Source organism: Geotrypetes seraphini, chromosome 18 (genome assembly GCF_902459505.1).
Source record: "Geotrypetes seraphini chromosome 18, aGeoSer1.1, whole genome shotgun sequence".
Lineage (NCBI taxonomy): Eukaryota > Metazoa > Chordata > Amphibia > Gymnophiona > Dermophiidae > Geotrypetes > Geotrypetes seraphini.
Genome location: NC_047101.1, coordinates 3,830,205 through 3,855,899, shown reverse-complemented (window position 1 = coordinate 3,855,899; position 25,695 = coordinate 3,830,205). Strand labels below are relative to the sequence as shown.

The following is a 25,695-nucleotide window of genomic DNA, read 5'->3' as shown; positions in this document are numbered from 1 at the left end:
TAAAGTTATTATTATTATTATTATATAGAATGTTTGGAGGAATGATAGTATTTATGATAATATTTTATATATTATATGGACTGGAATTTTAAATTGGTGAATTTTTTTTGTAAGGAAGTTCTTTTTCACCCAGAGGGTGGTGGATACATGGAACGCGCTACCGGAGGATGTGATAAGCAGGAGTACGCTACAGGGCTTCAAAGAAGGATTGGATAGGTATCTGGAGGACAAAGGGATTGAGGGATACAGATAGGAGTAGAGGTAGGTTATAGGGATAAGATTAGAGGACTAGAGACAGTTACATAATTAGTCAGAGACACTGTTCAGGCAATTAGGCCTGAAGGGCCGCCACGGGTGCGGACCGCTGGGCAAGATGGACCTCTGGTCTGCCTCAGCGGAGGCAACTTCTTATGTTCTATAATATGAATGTATTTTTACTTTGTTCCTTCAATAAAAATGTTTGAATGTAAAAAAAAAAAAGTCTATTAAGTGAAAGTCCTCCGGATCTAGGATGCACAGTTTTATGAAACTTAGGAGGTCTTTTACTAAGGCGAATTAGCCAATTTAGTTGAAAGGGGATCGATTCCGTACAAACGTAAGGATGTTCTTCTTCACCCAGAGAGTGGTGGAGAACTGGAACGCTCTTCTGGAGGCTGTTATAGGGGAAAACACCCTCCAGGGATTCAAGACAAAGTAGATAAAAGACAGGTTGTTCACCCTCTCCAAGGTAGGGAGAAAGAGAGGGCACTCTCTAAAGTTGAAAGGGGATAGATTCCGTCCAAACGTAAGGAAGTTCTTCTTCACCCAGAGAGTGGTGGACAATTGGAACGCTCTTCCGGAGTCTGTTATAGGGGAAAACACCCTCCAGGGATTCAAGACAAGGTTAGACAAGCTGCTGCTGAACCGGAACCAACGCAGGTAAGGCTAGACTCAGTTAGGACTCTGGTCTTTGACCTAAGGGCCGTCGCATGAGCAGACTGCTGGGCGCGATGGACCACTGGTCTGATCCAGCAGCGCCAATTCTTATGTTCAGTGTTGCTTTAAAACCCAACTGCAATGTCTAAACGAATACCTGGATATTCAACATCGGGTCACACCCAAATACCCACCGATATTGGTGCCAGCTCGAGCATGCGCAGTATTGAACAGATGCCTTCGTTTTGTCCAAGGAGGGGGAAGTTGCACCCCTTCTTTCTGCCAAGATGGCTTCTATGAGTGCCAGTACCTGGATAATTAGCCAGGCAAGAGAGGATGGCTGAATATCAGTAGCAGCATTAAATACTGCTGGGGCCCTGATGGCTCTGCCTTCGCACTGTCCTGGAATTATCCAGATTTTGCTGGACAGTAGGTCAAGATTCTCAGAGCCATGGAGCCAATGCAATTGAAAGTCAGTAGCCGGTCACAGTGCGAGGCTCTTATCAACCTGAAGGAGCTATTTCTCGGGGTCCTGCTACATTTATAATTTACAGAGAACTTACAGGTGCAAAAAAAACAACCTGCACATTCTACCGCAGCTAGCAGGGTTACCGGTAAAACCCCAAGAAAGAACAACAACAAAAAAGGTCAATTCTTTCTTTCCTAGAAGATTTTCTGGCACTGCAGCGCTATGCACAAGACAAAGGATCTTCCCACACACAGAAAATTATGACAGGAAGCAATAAATCCTTTGAAGGCAATAAAAAGCTATGTAGTTATTTCTAATGTGTTCTTCATTTCACCAGGGTGAACAGAACTATCACAAATTTTAGCAGACAACCAACTCTGGTCCCTGAAGGGAGCGGAGCAGCCGACAGTAGCAGCGCCGCTTGTACGCATGCCTCTCGGGAAGCACTTCAGATTTCCTGCATGCCATCCAGATGTTTGCCCCTGTATCCCTTCTCTAGGTTTCTACACGCACTGGCCTTGCCCACATCTTTTTTTTTTTTACTGATCAGTTTTGGATGCACAGTGGCTAGAACACCTCGCAAGATATCTAGAAAGATGGTTTTGAAAATTGGCACTTGAATGTCCTGGCAAAGACATTTTGAGCCAATCAGGGCTTTTGGCCCCTCCCACTGCATCCCAAGATGCAGTGGGAGGGGAAAGCCCCGTTATTTGCAGCATACAGCCCTGTAGGCAGGACGGAGGGTGCTTCCCTCCTGCCCTTTTCTCATCTGAAGTTACAGGGGGGGGGGGAATCTGGGGATATGGGAGGAGGGCCCAGGAATGTTGGGGGGATGTGGAGAGGGGGGCAGAGATGTCAGGAGATGTCGGGGAAGGTCTGAAGATATCAAGGGGATGTTAGCGGAAGGGGTGTAGGGCTCCACTGATCCAGGCAGGGGGAATCCCCATCAGCTGAGCTGCCAGGAATCCCCAAAACCGGCTCAGCTGATTGGGTTTCCTCTGCCATGATCAGACAGAGTAGTTGGTGGGTATGTCTACAAAACTTGCTTTGGTACATTTTTCATATGGATGTTTTTATTTTTGAAAATGGCCAAAAAGGTAGACATCCTAAGGACCAAAATTTATACCTTGTTCATTTTCAGAAATAAAAGCTGGATGTTTGGAAGCTTTGAAAATGGACATTTTTCCTACTGGGTTTGTGGACGTAGTCAGTGCACAAACCATCTTTATTCAAAGCCTTTATAAATTGTTTCATCAAGCCTAGCTTTATATGTAATGGTGGAAGTAGGATTCTATCTCATGCTACCAAAGGTTAAGAACATAAGCAGTGCCTCTGCTGGATCAGATCAGAGGTCCATCGTGCCCAGCAGTCCGCTCAAGCGGCGGCCCATCAGGTCCAGGATCTATATAGTAATCCTCTATCTATACTCTTCTATCCCCTTTTCCTTCAGGAAATCATCCAATCCCTTCTTGAACCCCAATACCGTACTCTGTCTTATCACACCCTCTGGAAGACATTCCAGGTGTCCACCACCCTTTGGGTGAAGAAGGACTTCCTAGCATTGGTTCTGAATCTGTCCCCTCTCAATTTTTCCGAATGCCCTCTCGTTTTTGTAGTTTTCGATCGTTTGAAGAATCTGTCCCACTCCACTTTCTCTATGCCCTTCATTGATTACATTTTGTCCTCCAAGCACCTTCTACTCCCTCGGAGGCCAATCGTTTTTTGCCCAATGTTCATTTTTGGCTCTACTTTCCCAAAGGCATAAAAAGCAAGGATATCAACCATATCGAAGAAACTAGAGCTGATGCAGTCTATCCAAATGCAATTTTCTGAATCAGTGCCCCAAATAACCACAGGAACAGGTCAAAAACCCAAGGCACCAAGAAATGTTTTGTTGTTGTTGGCCTGTGTAATAGAGCAGGATGGAGCAAGAAGATGGACCCCTAAACCCGTCCCATGTCCGGGGAAATCCAGACATCTGGTAACCCTAGAAGAGATGGAAGGAAGGAATCTAATGAAGGAGAAGGTGATGGAGAAGATCATCAGACAACAGTCTTGATAGACAAATATAATATATAAAGAAAGTAAAGGCAGAACAAATATAAAACAATCACATTACAAATTAAAAATAATACAAATCGAAAACCCACCATAATCAAACCAAAACACAAATCAAAGAAATATTAAGCCAATTAATTTATCATTGAGATTTAAAACATAATTTTAAGAACCCTAACATCCAATACAGGAAAAAAAAAACTTTCTATGAATTAGACAGTGCATATAATAAATAAATGATACTTATATCATGCAGCTGACCTCGCACTTGTCGCGGGATAAGAACATAAGAATTGCCGCTGCTGGGTCAGACCAGTGGTCCATCGTGCCCAGCAGTCCACTCACACGGCGGCCCTCTGGTCAAAGACCAGCACCCTAACTGAGACTAGCCCTACCTGCGTACATTCTGGTTCAGCAGGAACCTGTCTAACTTTGTCTTGAATCCCTGGAGGGTGTTTTCCCCTATAAGACTAAAGACTTGAAAAAAATAATCATACCTTAATTTTGAGGTGTTTCATAAAACAAGGTATCCAACAATCATCCCTCCCTAGGTTGCTATGAGGTAGAATAACCCCAAAATATGCCTCATCAGCAGAGTGTCACGCCCAAATTGAAATTAAGCACGGACATGTGAAGCTGAACAAGTTGGTCATTTCCTCTTCAAGGCTTTAAAAATCAGGAAAAGTATTTTAAGCTTTTTTTTTTCTTTCCTGAAAACAGCTGGTAGCTAATACAGCTGATGCAATACCGGTTATTACAACTCTTTATACCAGTCAAGCAAAAGCATTCTCTAGCAACTGTGTTTGTTTATAGGGTATTGTAGTAACATGATCAAAGAAATGACAGTACACAGGTTAATTCCAATAGTAGCATCACTCCTGAGGATTAATTTACTAAAAGATACTAGGACCCTTGGCACAGCCAGATGCTTAATTTTGGGTGGGCCCAAGCCCAAAGGGGGAGGGCATGACATTTTCTCTCTGCCCTTCCTCTCCTACTGACAATCCAGCATCTCCCACAGTCTCTCAAACTCCACTCCCCACTTCTGTATATCTCTTCACTTCAGTGAGCAGTGATCCCCAAAGCCTTCTCTCTGACGTGTTCCTGTCTACACAAAAACAGGAATTACATCAGAGTGAATGTTTGGGCAATTGATTTATTTGAAATTATGCACACTGTCCTTTTTACTGTACATCCTTGTTAGATACTGGAGCATCTTCTTAAAGATGCCTTGGGGGGAAAATCCGCTGCTAATTCCTAGGATAAGCGGCACAAAATCTGTTTTCCTACTTGAGATCAAGCTAGGTACTCTGAACCTGGGTTGACTACTGTTGCTTGACAGACCTTCAGTCTGTCCCAGTTTGGCAATTCTTATGTTCTTATGCTTGACTCTGTAGCATTTTGCTTGAGTGACACTGACTAACAAGAGGTGAACTTTACTAGTCTGTGCTGTGAGGTTGAAGAGTCAGCATTACATCTGGCCTATGAATACGAATGTTACAATAACCGTGTCTTAATTTTTTTTCTTAAAAATTCAGTAAACTCATTGCGAACCTGAACTTACAGGATGAACTTCTTAACAGAGCTGGTAAAACCATTCTAAAATTGCAAACTCAGGGCAAATATGCGGTCTTTGTCAAGTTCTGAGCTTTGGCGTGCTCACATGGTCGCATCTTCCATCAAACGGAGACACTACAGAGCTAAGTGGATTTTTTTTTGCTCTTTATAAACTGAGTAATAAGTAATGAGCTACTACTCTATAGAGCCTATTACATATGATCTATTATTCAAAGACCGTTAGATTTACACCCTTTTCTTGCTGGATACCTAATGGCTTTTGTCTCCATTCTTCAGAAATATTGGGCTCCGCTTACAAAGATGCAATGGCTCTTCTCCTGTGGCTAATTCACTGAAGCCCTTAGGAATTGCGTCGGTTCATTTGCCACGGGGGAATCACTAGCGCGGCTTTGTAAAAGAAGCCCAGTGTTTTGTGGAGTGGACTTCTGCCATTTTTGTGTTTTGGGGCTTTAGCTTGGTTGATGGCACTTAGTTCAGAGTTCTTTTATTTGGGATTTGAAGAACATCCCTTATCCTGCGGGTAAAGCTTTATTATTATTTGTTTCTATCCTGCTACTAATGACTGGGGAGTCAATTCTGACCGGTTTCCATAAGCTTCTGTAAAAGGTGTTATAATACTGCAGCCATCAAAGAGCGGCGCAGGACCAGGCAGGAAGCGCAAAGGTCGAGCTCCTGCATTCTGCGTCGCTCTTCTAAGACATAGGCAACCATCCAGAAGACCACGCTGGACCTCCGCCACTAAGAAAGGCACCGGGGGCGGCTGCAGGCTTCGGGCGGCTTCTGGCGATTGCGGGCTGTGGGCTTTGGGCGGCTGCGGGCTTCCCAACACCAGACCACCAGATGCACCTACGTGTAAAGGAGGAAAAATCAAGAAGAAAAAAATTCTGAACCAAATTTTATTTTTCTTGGTTTTTCCTCCTCTACAAGTGGGTGCGTCTTATGGTCCAGTGCGTCTAATGGTCCGAAAAATATGGTAACACTCATTTCAGGTACAGTGGCAAAATAAGTCAGTTGGACTGAGAACTTTTCAGCACCCCCTCGTAGCTCTGGAATTTGAAAACGTTTCATCAAGGCCATCCATCAAATAAGTATAATGAAGAATTTATGTCTTTATTAGAATTTGGCTCATGCCCTTTTCAGTTGCAGTTCAACATTACGGTAAATTGTTTTTTCCATGCTGTTATTATTCCTTCAAGCTCGTTTGAAATGAAGGTACACAGTGACAGCTTTTCCATCCCTGCCCTTCACAGCTGCCTCCTCTTGTAATGCCAGGCACTGAACATAAGATAGTTTTATTACACAGAACTGACACCCAGGGACAAATCTTATCTGGATGGATATCGCCGGGGGAAAGAGACAACTTTCGAGATCTTGTTTCAGAAAGATAACCTCATCAGTGAAGCCTTATTGAACTGCCAAGGCTTAATGCCAAATAGTAATTAACAGTGATTGCCAAATTCCCAATGCAAGTGTTAATGTAACCATTAGCAATGACTGAGAGACTGAGCTAAAATATTGTCTAGCAAGGGGAAAAGCCATTCCTGTCAAGGTATGCACACAGTTAAAATCCGGATCATTGAACACCAGCGTTGCATTAACAGAAATATTACTAGTGCTTCCTTGGTTAAGGTTTCCTGACGGTACCAGTATGTGTTACATAAGGATAACTTGTATCATACACCGTAACTTTCTGCGTATCGAATTAGGTATAACTTGTACTGGAAATCTTGCATCGTAAGGACAACCATAGCAAATTATAACCGGTAAACTTTATACAGTACTCCCCTGAAATTCATGGGGGTTCCGTTCCAATGCGGTTTAGGAGCTGATCGAAGGTAGGAGAAGCAGGAGAGGGCAGCTGGGGCGCTGGCGGGTGCTGAAAATCATTAGCGGTATTCTCCGACTGCCTCTTCCTGGTATTAAAGTCAGGCTACACCAATCAGAAGCTCCTTTGACATGCCAGATAGCGTGTCAAAGCAGCTCCTGATTGGTGTAACCATGGAAAATGCCGTGAATTACTGAGTCCGCAATTCGTGACTCGGGAATTTGCAGGGGGGGGAGGGGGGGAGTGTATCATCATTAGCCCCTAGCATGTATCAAGTTAGGATAAAAACTTGTATCGTATACTTCTACAGAAATTGTGTCTGTTAAAACCAGTAAGCCGTTCTGAGCTGTTTGGGGACAACGGGCTAGAGAATGAATTTAATGAATTAATTAAATTAATAAATAAAACCCCAGACACATGGCCCCGCCCCAGCTCAGCCCCCACAAAGCCTCCTCTCTTCTTCCCTGACGAGCTCCAGCCGCATCGGGAGGGCCTGGAGCATGCATGGATGTGTATGACATCATCCACATCTGCTCAGAGGCTCTCCAGATGCGGCTGGAGCTCGTTGGGGCTTTCTAAAACCTGGACAAACTGCCGGGTTTTGGAAAGTCTGTCCGGGCACTGGACAGTCCTCTAAAAAGAGGGCAAGTCTGGGTTTTTCCCGAACATCTGGTAATGAACATTGGAATGAAATGGGAACAAACTGGAGAACTTAAGTTTTTGGTCTTTAAGGTTATTAAACAAGAGGAGACAAGACGAGCAAAGAGTAATTTATGAAATGAAGTCTGTGGCATACCTTTGCTCTTAATTTGGAGGTGGATTAGAGCTCCTTCCTTTAGGGCTAGACCTCTCATACGAGCACATTCAAATATATATGTTGGTTTATTTCTTAGTGTTTATTTGTTGAGACTTAATACATCCTGTTCTTCTGTTTAAGAACATAAGAACATAAGAAGCGCCATCTCCGGATCAGACCTTCGGTCCATCAAGTCCGGCGATCCGCACACGCGGAGGCCCTGCTAGGTATTCACCTGGCTTATTTTATAGCCAACCATATCTTTATATGCCTATCTCAAGGAGATATGCATCTAGTTTGCTTTTGAAACCTAGGACTGTCGATTCCGCAATAATCTCCCCTGGGAGAGTATTCCAGATGTCAACCACTCTCTGTGTGAAGCAGAACTTCCTGACATTAGTCCTGAACTTGCCCCCCCTTAGCTTCATTTCATGTCCTCTTGTCTGTGTCAAATTGGACATTGTAAATAATCTTCTCTGCTCTATTTTGTCAATTCCTTTCAGTATTTTGAAGGTCTCGATCATATCCCCACGCAGTCTCCTTTTCTCAAGGGAGAACAATCCCAGTGTTTTAAGTCGATCCTCATATTCCAGTTTCTCCATACCCTTCACTAGTTTAGTTGCTCGTCTCTGCACCCTCTCCAGCAGTTTTATATCCTTCTTTAGGTAGGGAGACCAATGTTGGACGCAGTATTCCAAGTGGGGTCTGACCATTGCCCTATAAAGCGGCATTATAACTTTCTCCGATCTACTCGAGATTCCTTTCTTTATCATGCCCAACATTCTATTTGCCTTATTTGCCGCTGCCACGCATTGTGCCGACGGCTTCAGGGTCCTATCTATCAGTACACCCAGATCTCTTTCTTGTTCACTTTTCCCCAGAGTTGCACCTGACATTCTGTACTCGTATTCCTTATTTTTACTGCCTAAATGCATTACCTTGCATTTCTCCACGTTGAACTTCATCTGCCATTTCTCCGCCCATTTTTGTAACCGACACAAATCGCTCTGGAGTTCCTCACTGTCCTCCTGCGATCTGATTGCCCGGCAGAGTTTTGTGTCGTCTGCAAACTTGATGATCTCACTGGATGTTCCGTTTTCCAGGTCATTGATATAAATATTAAAAAGGATCGGCCCAAGTACCGAGCCCTGGGGCACACCACTAGTCACTCTCTCCCAGTCGGAGAACTTCCCATTTATGCCCACTCTCTGCTTTCGGTTTTCCAGCCATTTGCCTATCCATCTTTGTATATCTCCCTCTATGCCATGGCTTTGTAGCTTCCTGAGAAGTCTTTCGTGTGGAACTTTGTCAAATGCTTTCTGGAAGTCCAAGTATATTATGTCCACCGGCTTTCCACTATCAATTTGCTCGTTCACGGTCTCAAAGAATTGGAGTAAATTCGTCAGACACGATTTCCCTTTCCTGAATCCATGTTGACTGGGTTTCATCAAGTCGTGTGTGTCCAAGTGCTGAACTATGCTATCCTTGATCAGTGATTCAATCATCTTGCCGGGGACAGACGTAAGACTCACAGGTCTATAGTTGCCCGGTTCTCCTCTCGATCCTTTTTTGAAAATTGGCGTGACGTTCGCTTTCCTCCAGTCGTCTGGTATCTGACCAGTTCTGATTGACAGGTTTGCAAGTTTTTGCAATAACTCTCCAATTTCAATCTTCAATTCCTTCAAGACTCTCGGGTGAATTTCATCCGGTCCAGGTGATTTGTCACTTTTAAGTTTGTCGATCTGATAGTATATCTGGGCTAAGTCCACTTCAACTGTGGTGAGGCTGTCTTCTATTTCTCCTGCAAACACTTTCTCCGCTTCAGGTATTGTTGAGGTGTCCTCCTTCGTAAAAACGGACGCAAAGAAGGAATTTAGTTTGTCTGCGATTTGTTTATCTTCCTTGATGTACCCTTTTCTTCCCTTGTCGTCCAGGGGTCCCACTGCCTCTTTTGCAGGTTTTTTCCCTTTCACGTATCTAAAGAAGGGCTTGAAGTTTTTGGCCTCCCGGGCTATTTTTTCCTCATAGTCCTGTTTTGCTTCCCTCACCGCCTTGTGACATTTCTTCTGTTCATCTTTATGTTTGTTCCAGGCTTCGGTTGTCTTCGTGCATTTCCATTTTTTGAAAGAGTCCTTCTTTACCTTTATGGCTTCCTTCACCTGTATGGTAAGCCATGCCGGTTCTCTTTTGCCTTTAGTTCTCCGATCTTTGGAAATCCTCGGAATGTAGAGATCTTGTGCTTCTGCAATAGTATTTTTCAATAGGCACCATGCCTGATCTACTGTTTCAAGTTTGTCCACCATCTTCTCGAGTCGTTTTGTTACCATGGCTCTCATGCAATCGTATTTACCCTTTTTAAAGTTTAAGGTGGTGGTTAAGGTTTTGACATGTTTCCCTTTCCCGATGTCAAGTTTAAAGTTGATTACATTGTGATCACTCGTTCCCAGTGGAACCATGACTTCTACTTCTGTTATCGGTCCAGTGAGACCATTTAGGACCAAGTCCAAGGTGGCGTCGCCTCTTGTCGGCTCTTTTACCATTTGCTCCAGGAAGCAATCCCCTAGCACCTCCAGGAACTTGGCCTCCTTGCCGCAGTTGGAGGCTCCTAGTTTCCAGTCTATTCCTGGGAAATTGAAGTCTCCCAATATAACTACATTGCCTGTCTTGCATACTTGTTTGATTTCCTCCATCATTTCTGAGTCAGTGACTTCCGCCTGTCCTGGGGGACGATAGTAAAGGCCAATTTTTATATCTGCGCCATTGCGACCAGGAATTTTTATTGTACTTTAGCATAAAAATTTTATTCTGTTTTACTTATTCATGAAATGTATTTATTTGAAGCAATTTATACATTTAAACTTTACAGTTGTAGCATATATGTTTCTTTGGGTTTTTAAAAAATATTTTTAGCAATTTAAGGGTTTTCTTTCATTCTCCCTGTTTGTGTTGTAGGCTCTCCAAACCCCTTTTTTCACAAGATCTCATAATAGGAGTTTCAAGCCTCTCCTTTCGTTTCATTGCCTGAACTATGTGGTTTTCATTGCCTGAACCATATGTTCTCCAAGCCTCTCTTTGATTCTCAGGGTTCCAAGCCTCTTGATGAATTTGTGCTTTCCAAGCCTCTTTTTGATTTGCACAGGTGTCTTTATTAGGACCAAATGCTTGCGGGCTCTGTTTCTAAGAACTATGCAATTATATTTATGTCTTTTGCTCATTGAATTTTTATCACTGATTGTCCAGTTCTTCTTATCTGTAAACCGCCTAGAACTCTTGGGAGTTGGCGGTATAGAAAATAAAGTGGTTATTCTTATTCTTATTCACGTGCAGGTTTGGAAGTGACTTTTGCATCCTGTTGCTCTGGTGAGTCCATGATTCTTTCTTCTTATCTGGGTTTGGCATTTTGTTATTTTTACTATCTTTGTGGTGGAACTTAATTTGTTCCTTTTTCTTCAGTCTGCCTACTCTTTGTCAATCTCACACCTTTGAGAGGATTCATAATGGTAGAAACATAGAAGATGACAGCAGAAAAGGGTCACGGCCCATCCAGTCTGCCCACACTAATGGCCCACCCCCTAACTACCTCCATGAAAAGATCCCACATGCCAGTCCCATCTTTTCTTAAAATCTGGCACGCTGCTGGCCTCAATTACCTGTTGTGGAAGATTATTCCAGCGGTCAACCACCCTTTCGGGTGAAGAAATATTTTCTGGTGTCGCCATGAAATTTCCCACCCCTGATTTTCAACGGATGCCCTCTTGTTGACGTGGGTCCTTTAAGGAAAAAAAGATCCTCTTCCACCTCGATACGGCCTGTGACATATTTGAACGTCTCGATCATGTCTCCCCTCTCTGCGTTCCTCGAGTGAGTACAGCTGCAACTTACCCAATCTCTCTGTTTTTTCATCATTCTTGCTCTACCTCTTCTAGTTTACTTTTAAGGCCTTTTCATTGAAAGCTATCCGAGATGCTTGTTTTAGACCACTCCAACAGACTAGTCGCCTACTGTGATTAGCACATTGAAAAAGTCCAATATCACTAATTTCCCAGGTGCTGTGAAAAAAATAATAATAATTAAAAAAAAATATATATATATATATGTACAAAGAAATATATTTAAAATTCAAATAATATGCAGATAGTGAAGTTATAATGGATCATCAGAAAGATGTCAGGGGCGAGATGGGGCTGGATGGAGGTGCAACTAAGTGGGCTTGGGGGTGTGGCCATGGGTTCGGATTTTCCTTCGTGAAAATCTGGTAACCCTATTTTCACAGTACCGACACCCCCAGTAATTTGGTACTTTAGTACCTTTTTAATAGTAATGACCTCGTTATGCTACATTTGCATGGCAGAGTCGGAGGCTCGGAAAAGACCAGGCTGAGCTGTTCTGAGAATCGGGCACTAAAATACTGGTGTGCTAACCGGTTTGCGATCATCATGTTTTGAGAATCTAGCCCTTTATGACTTGTACATTGCTCACAGGTTTCAAACTGGGGTATGAAGAACCCTTTTGTCTCTGGGTTGTATTGAGGCCAATTTTGGTGTTTTGTGTTGATCATTCTTTTAAGAAATATTGCATAGAAAGTTGTACACCACATTGACAGTGGAAAAAGTGGTGAGTTAGCCAAATTAGTCTACTTTTAAATAGAAAAGAAACAAAACTGGAAAAAAAGATGATACCTTTGTATTAGTCCATCGATTTCATTTCTTTTCATTTTTACTACCCTCCTAAATGTATCTCTATTTTCTTTAAAGATTGTGGTTCACCCTCCTTTCCTTTTGTATGTTTATTTGTATAAAGTTGTTTTATTGTTTGTCTCCTAATTTTAAACTGTCATGCGCAGTGTACAACAAATTTTTAATACACTTGAAACTATTAAAATCTTTATATGCTGCCCAATTTGCCAAAAAGGATCCTGGAAAAATAGGAAAGACAAAGCATCCAACAGAGAAAATATTTCATGCATTCTTCAAAAAAGGAATTCAGCCCCCAAACATCTCTGCCCTGCACTGGGCACAACACTTTCCCTACTTTCTGGCTGCCTCTCCCGACCCTCTGGGCAAAGCAGTCTGCGGACGCGCCCTGCAAATTCGTACTGACCAATGAGCGAAGCCCCCGGCCAGGCAGCCAGCCAATGGGGAAAGCCGCGAGTGCCGAGCGGCCGCTTCCGCCCCGCTCTCTCGGAGCCGCCCCCGGCGTTGTGACGTCACAGAGGAGGCGCTCTTATAAACGCCGAGGCGCGGCGTGGTTCGAGCAGTGTTTAGGAGGGAAGATCTGAGTGCGGAGCGGGGAGACTCCCTGCAGCGAGGGCTCTGGCGCCGAATGAGGAGCCCTATGGACTTTTGCTAGAGGAGCCTAAGCGATGGGCTCACTTGGCAACGGGAGCAGGAACGGCACCGGGGGGGCGGTGGTGGGGCCCGGCGACGCCTGGAAGGTGGGCATGAGCATCATCATGGCCCTCATAGTGCTCATCATCGTCTTGGGCAACGTGCTGGTCATCACGGCCATCGCCAAGTTCCAGAGGCTGCAGACCGTCACCAACTGCTTCATCACCTCGTTGGCCTGCGCTGACCTGGTCATGGGGCTGACCGTGGTCCCCTTCGGAGCCATCTCCATCATCGTGGACGCTTGGCAGTTCGGCAACTTCTGGTGCGAGTTCTGGACCTCGCTGGACGTCCTGTGTGTCACTGCCAGCATCGAGACCCTCTGTGTCATTGCTGTGGACAGATATTTTGCCATCACGTCCCCGTTCAGGTACCAAAGCCTACTGACTAAATGCAAAGCCCGGATCGTCATCCTGGTGGTCTGGGTGGTGTCCGTGTTGACCTCCTTCTTGCCCATCCACATGCACTGGTACCGCTCCGTCGAGCCGCACGCCGTCCAGTGCTTTCAGGATGAAACTTGCTGTGGCTTCTTCACCAACCCAGCCTATGCCATTACCTCATCCATCATCTCGTTTTATTTGCCCCTGGTGATCATGGTTTTTGTCTACTCCAGGGTCTTCCAAGAGGCCAAGAAGCAGCTCAAGAAGATCGACAAAAGCGAGGGCCGGTTCCACAACCAGAACAACAACCAGCAAGACCAAACGGGGAGGCAGGGGACCAGGAGGTCGTCCAAGTTCTGCTTGAAGGAACACAAAGCCCTGAAGACCCTTGGCATCATCATGGGCACCTTCACCCTGTGCTGGCTGCCCTTCTTCATCGTCAACATTGCCAACGTGATCCACAAGGACCTCATCCACAAGAACGTCTACGTGTTCTTGAACTGGGTGGGCTACGTCAACTCGGGCTTCAACCCCGTCATCTACTGCCGGAGCCCCGACTTCAGGTACGCCTTCCAGGAGCTCTTGTGCCTCCGCAAGTCCACCCTGAAGTTCTACAGCAACGGCTACCCGCACAGCAATGGCAACAGTTGTTACAACGACGAGCAGGACGCGGCCAATGCGGGGAAGGAGACCACTTGCGAGGTGCTCTTTAAGGAGGACAAGCCCGCCGACCAAGCCTTGCCCAACTGTCAAGGTACGCTTTGATCCGTTCCAAAATACGTGCGTTTCTAAACATCGGTCGTAAAGATAAAGTTGCAAAGTAGCAGTAGCAAACCTCCGAGAAATCTGTAGACCGTGGGCAGGGCAGGCTGTATAAGCAAGTTATTCAGGAAATGGGCTTGGGTAGTGAGGTTTGGCCTCAATAACTGGCTCCCCTCCCCCCTTATCTTTTCATTTTTGTATTGATCTCATCCAAACGTGAAGAATTGTTGGGTTGTTTTTGTATGCTCCCGGTGCTATAGTATACCTTCAAATCCCTATTTGAAAGGAAGGCACCAATTAACACCCCCCCCAAGTCCCCAGGTCACTATTGCTGAGCTCAGTGACACATTACGACTGGGGACAAACGAGCTTTGAGCCTGAGCTGCAAAGTTAAAGAAATTGTTTGAAGCAAGACAGATTTTTTTTAACTGAAGGGAGGAGTGTGACATGGACCCTTTTTCAGGTTTAGACAAGCCCTCAAGATAATCCCTTTGGTACTAGTCAGGGAGGGAGAGAGCGGGTGGGGGGCATAGGTCTTCCTCAATAGACTGTGTAGGTTTTGGCCGGAGCCTGGCTGGTTCCTGCAGGTCTTCCGGGCAATGCCACTTACCCTGAGCGTTTTGGCACTTGGTGTCCAGTATTTGGACAACGGGATCCGGGATTCCTTGTACCAGGGGGTGCCGAAAAGTTCTCAGGCCAACCAAGAAGAGAATGAAGTGGATACGGTTCAATCAATGATCTGAAACAGTGTCAAAAAACGTAGAATTTCATTTCTGTAAATTGGCAGCTTCAGTGGCAAAAGAACGGTCAGAATTTAGGAAGTTGGTTGGTTGGGCAGAGAATTTTTCAGCACCCCCTTGTAATATGTTTCCCAAGAAAGCTCTTTTATATGTTTTGTACTAGGGCAGGGGACAACCCCCCCCTCCCCTCCCCCATGTCTGCCTTTTACTGTCGAGTTGTCCGTGCAAAGCAGCTCCAAATCCGTACTTGAAGTATAATTCGATCAAACTAATGCCCATGCCTTCTATTTATATCAAGCCAAAGAGGATGGCCTATTAGCTGATGTCTTCTGATTAAATGATGGATCTTGATTTTTCTCTTTTTCTGCCGCTTATATGGACGGTGTCATGTGTCGAGTTTTGCCCCCACCTTCACCGTGGCTGTCATATGAGCAGATCTGAAGCAGCAAGTGCAGGCAGGGGGAGGGGGGGGGGTCTGGTCTGGTCTTGCACATGGCCACGGCTGAGAAACTGGAAGTACGAGGCTTGTGACGAGGGACAGACCCTTTACCCACGTGGAGATGGTGCGTTGCTGGGGCAGATCTGAAGGTCATCGGGGAGGGGGGACCCAGTGGATTTTATTTCATTAGAGCTGATGCGTAGGGAGCCAGCGGGATCATTTGCTAGTCTGTCGATCCAGCTTTGGAGAGGGGAGGTTAAGCTCTCTGTGGGTGAAGCATTGAGCCATGAAAAACAAAAACCTGCCCATCGGAGAACCCAGACACAACCCACAGGCTCAGTCAAAACCTGTTAAACTATCACCCAAACACTGGCAACAACTTCTAACAAAATATTTGCAAAGCTCTTACCTGTGCATGTTACATTCCAGCCCCCTTTGACAATGCAAACATATATATATATATATTTTAACTGCTCCTTATAGTCAGATTAATACACAATCTATTCTTGATTTTTGAAATCTTGCTGTTACTTTCCAGGGTGTGCAACTTCTGCATTCTGTTCAAAAAAGCAGACTTTAAAAACTTGAATTTCCCCTGCCCTAAACTCAGACTAAGCCGAGTTCTTACAAGAAATCTTTCTAATAGACAAAATAGAGTTAGGGCCGCTTTTACGAAGCCGCGGCTTTTTAGCGCGCGCTAAACCCATGCTAGGCGGCTAGAACTAACGCCAGCTCAATTACACGCGTTAAACCACTAACGCGGCTTCGTAAAAGGAGCCCTAAAACCTTTGATTTTCCTTCTGAAATAGATTTGCTAGAAGCAAAGTACGAAATCTGTGAATAGGATCTACAGTACGTCCCTAGATATAAGGGAAATATTGCTATCCAGGCTTTAACTGGAAAACTACACTTCCAAAACTTTCTATTTCTTCCTGGATCTCACCCTTTCTTTTTAGCCCAGAATCAGCACCAGTTAACCCAGTGTCCCTCCAACTGTGTGCCATGGCGCAGTGCTGTGCTCCGAACACATTCCGGACACGCCACGAGAAGTTTGCTTTATTTTCAAACATTCCCTTCATAAGTGTACACTAGACTAGGTGACATGTACGTTCCGCACGCAACAGTCTGTCAATGTGATCGGCGTCTGGGTGCGTAAGGATGCAACCGCCCAGACGAGCATCATTCTTTGACGTGATTGGTCCTTGAAAACTAGCGGCTAGTAATTTTCGTTTTATTTTTTTCATGCCGCAGTTATTCGAACTTAAGCAACAAAGCAAGGCTTTGTCACCGTTTGGATCTTCTTATCTTTGCCAACTTGGATTTTTGGCTCTGACAGAAATTCAATTTTTAAAAAAGGGAACGACTGAAAGACGAAACCCGTGTTTGCTTACCAACTATGGAGCTGTGTTTTGAGTGAATTTGCACTCGAAAACAAGCTCATCCATCTCATTCATTAGCTATTCTATTCGACCTGCTTTTTGTTTCCTCATTGTTACAATTCCCCAAACATAGCTTAAAGAACTTTTTTGCTAATTTTGCAATTTTATTATTTCAATTATAATGTGCCGTGAAAAACATTAGCTCCGTTTAGAGCTCCTTTTACTAAGCTGTTCCATTGTTTTTAGCGCACGCTAACCCCGCGCTATACAAAAAATACTAACGCCTGCTCTATGGAGGCGTTAGCTTGTAGCGCACGCAGCAACGTAACGTAGGCTAAGCGCGTGCGAAAACCACTAGCGCAGATTAGTAAGAGGAGCCCTTAGTGTGCCAGAGATTTAAAAAAAAAGTTTGCGAGACCCTTCAACGAGTCTTTGAACTCGATATGTCCTTGCTGGTCAAAATATTTAGACTAATTTGGACAGTAAAAAGTTGCATCTGTCTATTTAATCTTTGGCCATCACAATGTTTGTGACTGATCAGGTTCTCATCTGTGGTTTTTGCAGTTTCACTCTTGCTACTATGATGTATCATTTCTATGGTGCTGCTAGACATACCCAGCACTGTGCATTAAAACATTTAAGAGACAGTCCCTGCACAGTAGAGCTTACCATCTCATCAAACAAACAGGACAGGTAGAGGGCGTGGGAGTTTCTCAGGCGTGGTGGGGGGCTTTACAAATGGCTGGGGGTTAAATGGACAGTTCCCCGATTACAAAGCTGGACATGACGGAGCAGAGTTTCACAGTAACACAGTAAACAAAGACAGAAAAATACAAACTTGATCCGTCCAGTCTGCCTAGTTAGAATTTGTCCGCTTATAAACCCTCATATTCAACACAACCAAACTCCTGTCCTGGCTGTTTCCTACCACTGTCGTCTGTAGCAGACCAGATGTTCCCAAATATGTTAAAATGCTGACCTGTGGTAGATCATTTTGGGCCTTGTCAGTTTTCTCTATGATCATTACAGGACCAACACTAGACCCAGCATCCAGGTCCCCTTAATCCTTGGCATTAAGATGCGTTATATTGTGTTTTGGCTAGGGCTGTGCAGTAATTGACAATTTCATAGTCCACTTGGATACTTAGCAAAAAGGGTCAACAAACAAGTCCGAGACCTTCGTACTGGACCAATTGAAATACAGCTTTAGAGTACGTAGAACTCTCCAAAGTCAACGGCATGGATTAAGTTCAGCTAATCTGATGGTTTTGCCTAGGATTTATATGAAAGTGGTCGTTGCTGGTTAAGAAAACTTAGACCAAATTTTTTTCTCCATGGTTTTTTCTTTGTTTCACGGTAGGTATTGCACATTTTATTACAATGCATATCACTCTCTGCCCACTGAGCACAGTTTCAAAGTGTGTTGCTCACGTGCGTCCCATTCGCTCTCCGTGCTGTTTACATTTCCTGCACACACTTTAGTCCAGGATTGAAAGGGTTGCACATCCTGCAGTGGAAAAGCCTGTAACAGTAAACTGAGCTCATGCATCGAATTAACCATGGTCTGTTCTCTTAGGTGAACGTGTGAACTGTCAATAGGCTGTGTGTATTCACGTATCCATTTATTGAGGAAGTAGGGCTCGCAAACGCAGGGATTACACAGATAAAGGATTGTATGAACACGCAGGCAGACGCTGGTGGGCTGAAGTTGGGATTAGTGAACCCGCGGGAGCCTTTAAGGATATGTGTGTTCATTAAGAGGGGAAAAGGAAGGGCCTGCTTAATTAAGGGGTGCTTTTACTAAGGCGCTTTAGCACGCGCTAAAACGCCAACGCATCCATTATAGTCTATGGACGCCTTAGTAAAAGGACCCCTAAATGTCAGGAATATCCATAATTGGTAGATCTACGCTGCCCTTTCTCAGGATGTGTTGCTGCTGTGTTCCAGATGTTTGCTTTTCCTTTCCTCACGCTTTCTCCTGGGATTTCTACATGATTCTCACACGGCTCCAGGCTGCAGGTCTTGAAATTTCTACTTCTTTGTAATTCCCTTCATTCCTTTTCTCCTCCCTCCCCGGCCCTGTTTCGTCTTCAGGTGGTTAAAAACTGTTGTGCGCTAGACCAATTTGGAAAGGGCTGAAATTGGATTGTTAGGGTTCGTAACAAGATTTCTGCATCACGGGAGGGCGTGGCTGTCCCCGCACCAAGGAAAGCACTCTTGGCCCCCCCAGCACACACACACAGCCCCTTAAATTTTGTCTCTCCTTTCCGGACACCTTGAGGGTTCTTCTCTTTCGCTGCTGCTTTTCCGCTGAGAGTCTGGAGAAGAGGCAGGGCTCTCAGGCGCTGGGGTACTGGAATCTCCCCAGGGGATCACTGATAAAATGCTCTCAGTAAATTCTGGGCATGTCGAGATCTGCTGCTGGCAACCTTGGCATTGGCAGACGAGCTGTGATACCTGAGTGAATTCACTCGGCAGGGCAGACCCAGGCAGTCGGAGCAAGTCTCAGACTAAGTAGCATGACGGCAGAAATGAGACGGCTCTCCTCCCAAGGGGCAGAGAGCCCTCCTCAGTCTAAGGCAGGGGTAGGCAATTCCGGTCCTCGAGAGCCAGAGCCAGGTCGGGTTTTCAGGATATCCACAATAAATATGCATGAGATAGCTTTGCATCTCAAGGAGGCAGAGCATGCATATCCATCTCATACATGTTCATTTTGGATATCCTGAAAACCTGACCCGGCTGCGGCTCTCGAGGACCGGAATTACCTACCCCTGGTCTAGGGTTACCATATGGCTCCAGAAAAAGGAGGTCGGATTAGGGCATCTGGGTTTTACTTGCAATGGCAGCAAAACCTGGATGTCTCGATCCCTGCTCCTTTCTCTGGAGTCAAATGGTAGTGGAAGCCCCCTTGCCAGCCGCTCTCAGTGCTTCCTAAGCGCTAAATGTGAACCCATGAGACGGGAGGTGCAGTACAGCTGCTCCGTGGTGTGTAGGAAACTGCAGATTTGTTTATTTACAGCGATATTGTGCTCCGAATGTTCCCATTTATTTTTCCGCTCTCTCCTTGTGTTCCAGTCCAATAACCACACCTCTGGGTCTTGGCATTGCCAAACCCAACGCCATTCCTAAAAGTTCATAAGGGTTAAGCGTTGGAATTGTACTGACTTGAAAAGCTCAAGCTGTCGTAACCTTTGATGTGGTGCGAGCGTCTGTTGCTACATTCTCATCAGGTTGCTGCAATTCCACCCCCCCCCCCCAGGATATGTCGGTGAAGGATATATAGGACGCCGTCTCCCGCTTACCTGAACTGGCAGCAGAGAGCTTGTTTTTGTGATGGGTGGCTTTAGAGGCGTGTGTTTGTCATTGCAGAGGTGGATGGATGACATTGGTAGGGAGTAAACAACATACAGAGAACTGTCTCCCTCCCCAGCTCCCTTTCTGTCCCTGTGTATTCCTGGCCCTGTCTCTTCTCTGTTCTGTGCACACACTTTTCACTCTCTCCTGCTCCTCGTTACATATCCACTTTGGCTTTTTAGTTCAGGACCCAAAGAGACACAGAAAACATATCGCTAACTATAAGGTTTTCTTCTGTAATCTCTGCAACTTTTCTGAGGTTTTCTTCACGTAGCTTGTCTCTTCGTTATTTAGGCCCAAGCATGCTCTGTCTATCTGTCTCTTTCTGGGAGCAGAATGGTAATATCTTTCCGTGCACTCTGGCACTCCACAGCACCTTATAGCACTAGGCCAGCGAGCAGTATGCCACTGTTTGTCCGTTAAAGGAACTTTTTCTATCTACAGTGGAGATTTCGAGTCATGTTCTCATGTAGCTGAGCGAGAGACCACACTGACTTTGCCAAAGCCTTTTCCTATTCTTTCTGTCATAGGAAAGAATGTAGTGAGTCAAATCTTGACACAGCGCACCAGAAGAGCAGGGCTCGTTGTAATCGCTTTCACATACACTGGACCTGCTTTCTTACGAAGGGAGTGAGGTGGCCTTTCGCCTGGGAAAGACGTAAGGCTCGATTTGGCCTCACGTCCAGGTCTGTAGATAATTTTCCCAGCAAAAACTGATGTACAGAATGGAGAATTCATTGACAGGGGCTGGAGACTGTATCAGTTTGTCATGTCTTTGGGTGTTCTTGCCAGCAGAACACAGAAGTTGTGTTTTATATGTGTCTGAAGAAGAGTGTGTTTTCATCAAGCACTTTTTGTTATAAACAGGAACAGAAACGCTAGGGGTCCCTTTGGCAATAAGTGATTACAAGAGTGAAGACCCCTAAGAAACATGTCCCTGAAGACCATCTGTGGACATTCCTGAAAAGCCGCCCACGGAGCTGCCACTCGAGCCTCCAGGGCACTCCAGTCGACGTGAGCAGATCTTTTGGACCTGCGCTGCAGACAATGCTGAACTGTTTCTGGGACTACATTGGTGCCACATCAGTCCATAACGTTAATGGGCCCTACAGGATCAATTAAATGATAGGACATTCCAGGGCATTAAAATGAGTCATTTAACCTATGAATGGGGCCTTGAGAGGATCAACAGCTTTTTTGGAGGTGGAGGTTCAAGATCACATTCACCATTTCAGACTCAGGAACATTAATGCCCCCCAAAAGCGCCCTAGCCATCGGGAAAGTCTAATCAGTTTTAGAGTGCCCACCTCTGTGAGACATGATCTGCAGAAAGGTGCCATCTAGGGCCCACTTAGGAGGGGGTGTGGGCTGCACAGAGGAAGCGTTGGTTGGGTCAGAACAAACAAACCAGAATTCCTTGTGCACTGTTAAAAAGATTGTTGATTTATTGTTTTCATAATGTGAATCTGCAGAAAAGCAATGAAGAGGAGACGACTAAGGCCCTCTCCTACAGGGTTCTAGATCAATCCTGGTCCAGTGTTGGTCACCTCTTACTCTGTGGGAATCTCAAACCTTTACTGAGAGAGCACCAGTCAGTTGGGTTTTTGGAGTATTCACAATGAATATGCATGAACCGTATTTGCATACATCATTTTCATTGTATAAAATTGTATCTCTTGTGTATTCTTCATGGATGTTCTGAAAACCCGCTTGGCTTCGGCTTCCCCTTGGCTCTGGTATGCGAAGGGCTGACCTGGGGCCATACCAAAGAACTGGACCCAACCCAACCTACGATTAATCTGTCTCTGTCATGCCTTCCTGAACTTTCCAAAAATATCAACAAGCTGGAAAGTGCACACTTGGTGTTTCCCTCTGGGTCCCCTCCACTTTATCATTCTACATCAGCAGAAATGTATAAGTTGGGGCCAATTCAGGACTTGCTGACCACGGTAGCCACAGGAGAAGTCTGGACCATCAGCTCAAATTTCTCTGGCATCCTTTCCCGTTGCTGGCTATGTTTCTGCTCAGGGAAGGGAACACTGGGTAAGGAGAGATTTTTGGGGGTGGCCACTAACTTATATTCTTAGTGGGTGGCAGAAGCTGGTCTCTTGGTCACCCCCAGTGGCTTCCATCGCCTTGTTCGTTCCACTTGTGTGGATGGACAGATGGACGGTTGGGTCTTCAACAACAGGCACCTAACAAAGATCACCCCCCCCCCCCCCCCCCCCCCCCCCAAGCCTCAACTGCACAGGCCAGTTTCCGAGGCTGCCAGTCCTTCAGAAGCATCTGATAAGGCAGACGGTTTTGAGCGTAGTGGGATTTATGTGCAATAAGGCCGACAAACAGGTCTAGAAATATGTACAGAACAATGTTTACTCCCTTTGCTTGAAGCTGTTTCCGCACAACTGTAAAATATTAATGAAATATATTTTTGTTCTGATAGGAATGTATATATTTTATGTATATATGTTGATATATGCTTTCATATATTTATTTTCATCAATTCAACTGTGTTAAAATAAAAAATCTGTATTTATGATAGCTACTGCCTTTAGCAATTATTCTTTATTGAGAAAAACCCAAAGGTGTGTTTCCATAGATTATTTTTTTCATTATTTCTAGTCTAAATGGTTTGTTTACATTCAGGTACTCAAGCATTTTCCTTATCTGTCTAATGTCCGTGACTTGCCCAGGGTCCCAAGGAGCAGTGTGGGTTTTGAACCCACAACCTCAGGGTGCTAAGGCCACAGCTCTAACCACACATGACCCCTATTATCAAATCTTCTAGGCTGGGGGAGCAAAGGCATTCGAGGTAAGAATAAAGGGAGCCAGGGCTGCTTTGGCAGCGTTATTGCTGGCCAAACTGGGTTAAACTTAAGTGTCGCATTACTGATGAGCTCATCGGCTGTCGTTTATAAGCAATCGCTTCAGGGTTCCTTCGTATTTTACAAGTTTTTAATCCAACTTCCAGAACACCCTTTTTCAAAGTAGGCTTTCTCACTGGTTCCCATGTCGTTGGCCTTAGTCTTGGGTCACATTTTGTCTCCCAGTGACACTTTTCCTCCATTTTTAAAAATTTTTGCATAAATGTTTTGAATTTTCTGTGACCAAGATATCTTCCGTCCTAAAATCTTTCTGATTTTCGGGTATAACCGGAAATAAAGCATCAAAACACATCCAATGAGGAGTTTATCGCAACCCCTGAGAAATGGTCTCTGCAGGGGAACACTGATGACACGCTGCAGCTGTCACTTCTGCATGACTTCATTGGAGGGAGGGAGGGGGGGGGGCTTGCGTTCCTACTTCTGCTCTTCGGTAGGAGCTTGCTGCTTTTAGCCTACACTCGGTCTGCCTCTCTTGTGGTTGTTGCTGTTCCGTGAACAGGTTCTTCTGGCAAGATGCAGGAAGTGACAAGCTGTTGCGTTTTTAACTCCCCAGAGGACAGGCAGGCCGGGTGTGGGGTGAAGCTGCAAGCTCCTGCCACTCTGAAGAGCGTGCCAGCACAGAGTAGGTGGGCAAAGAGGGCATGGGAGCGGAAAAAGGGGGGAACTGATGGAGGGGGCTGTTGCAGATGCAGGGAGTTGGGACAGAGGGGACTATGGCTGATACAGAAGGGATGAGGGGGTGTTAAAAATTCAGGGGGTCTGCAGGGGGCTGGTGCAAGAAAGTGTGGGGCAGGCAGATGGGATCTCTTATGGAGAGGAGGGGACAGTGGATGTTGCGGATGGGCAGACTGGATGGGCCATTTGGCCTTTATCTGCCTTCATGTTTCTATGTGCTGATGGTGGGGGATGGGAGAAAGAGGCTTGGAACTGGAAAATTGTGTTTTGAGGTAATTGAATGGAATCTGCCTGGAATTCACTTAAAATTCGCCTGACTTTTTTTTTCCACAATGCGAATATATCAATAAACCCCTAATTGTTTTTCAACCCTGGGAAAGCATCTGCTCACCTAAAAAATAAACCCCTACAATTCCAATGATAAATCCCTAGAAACGGAAGCCCTATTTATGTTATATTCACGCTTCCCCGTCTCCTTATGTCTGGTGTAGGTCCATAAGTCAAGTAATTTATTGTACTAAAATTCCCTAGTATTGTCCAGCTCTGTTAATTTTATAATTGTGGTTTTAATGTATCTTCTATGTATTTTTAGTATTGTACACTACCTAGAAGCCTGATTAGGCGGAATAAGAAATTTTTAATCAACTTGAAACTTGTTTTGTGTTGACGGACGGTACTGAGACATCCAGCATGGGACTCAGCAAGTAGGTTGACAGATGCACATTGGCTCTCTTGTTGAAAAAATCTTATGATCCAAGAGAGATGCTTCTTTACAGGAAATTAATTGAATGCTGGTAAATATGCCCGATAAAAAGAGGATTTGTTATAACCATCCAAGCTGGTTTAAACTCTAGTCAACTCTGCAGGAATTGTAAGACTTACAAGAACAGAAAGGAAGCCATTGTGACCTCGTTATTATGAGGAACCACCATTGAAACAAAACTTATTTCGAGGTTGATTCGTTTCAAATGCTCTATTATGGGGTCTGGCTCTTGAACCTCTGGCACCATATTCCTTGACGTTCCCTAGCACAGAGACCCAGACTTCTCCTGCTGCTACTTGGCACACAACTGGCATTTTCCCCACACGACCCCCCTCTAAGCTCATGTGATTTTTTCCCACCTTGATTCGTAGGTGTGCAATCAGATTGAGACCTTCCCCCATGCTGATATGCACCGTACACATGTTTAGAAACAGGCTAAATGGCCCATCCATTCTGCCCATCCGCAGTCTCCACCACCTCTTCCGGGAGACTGTTCCTCGCATCTACCACCCTTTCTGTAAATAAGTATTTCCTCTCACCTCTTAACTTCATCCTATGCCCTCTCGCTTTAGAGTTTTCTTTCAACCGAAAGAGACTTGCCTCATGTATATATTGTAGGTATTTAAATGGTTCCCTACTTTAAAAGTGTAGTCTTTAAGCAGTTTTGCAGGCCTGGAGCATTCATCCCATATGGACTGGAAGCTGATTGTTTTATCTGTCTTGGCATTTGTGACATCCTAGGTCAAGGTGAACCAATCAGAGCCAGGGCATAAGAGGAGGTCAGAGATCACGATCTCTGAGGACAAGTGACAGAAGTGACAGATTCTCTCTCTCTGGACAGACGTGGCTAATGCTTCTAACAATTTGTTTCCTCCTCCATCCTTAAAAGATATACCCCTGAAAGACATACTTTATTTATTCAATTTTCTGTACTGTTCTCCCAAGGGAGCATGAATTTATTCAGGTACTGAAGCTTTTTCCCTCTCTCCCAGCAGGCTCACAATCTATCAAATAGACCTGGGGCAATGGGGGACCAAGTGACTTGCCCATGGTCACAAGGAACAGTGTGGATTTGAACCCATAACCTCAGGGTGCTGAGGCTATACTTTACCCACTGCACCACACTCTTCCCTACAGAGGGACCAAGCATTAGTGGTTGAGGACTTACTATGCCGTACATAGATGAGCCTAAAAATGGCCTAGGTGGTTCAGTGCCAAGAGCTGCAACAGAAGTGTTCACACTGTACCCCAGCCAGATTCCTGTAAGTCTGCGAATTGTGCTGGGCAGCTTGT

At 45.0% G+C, this 25,695-nt stretch overlaps 1 protein-coding gene across 2 annotated transcripts in view; it reads left to right on the top strand.

Annotated features, from left to right (window-relative positions):
- The first annotated feature begins 12,910 nt into the window (after nt 1–12,910).
- Nucleotides 12,911–25,695, top strand: part of ADRB2 (adrenoceptor beta 2) — a 57,084-nt gene continuing 44,299 nt past the window's right edge. The window contains exons 1-2 of one of the 2 annotated variants that reach the window (XM_033927116.1): nt 12,911–14,159; nt 20,947–22,733. In XM_033927116.1, the coding sequence (XP_033783007.1) occupies nt 13,004–14,159; nt 20,947–21,005 (1,215 nt within the window). In that variant the 5' untranslated portion in view covers nt 12,911–13,003 and the 3' untranslated portion in view covers nt 21,006–22,733. Of the gene's footprint in view, nt 14,160–20,946; nt 22,734–25,695 lie in introns of those variants that run through there. The other variant, XM_033927117.1, reaches the window with a different exon arrangement.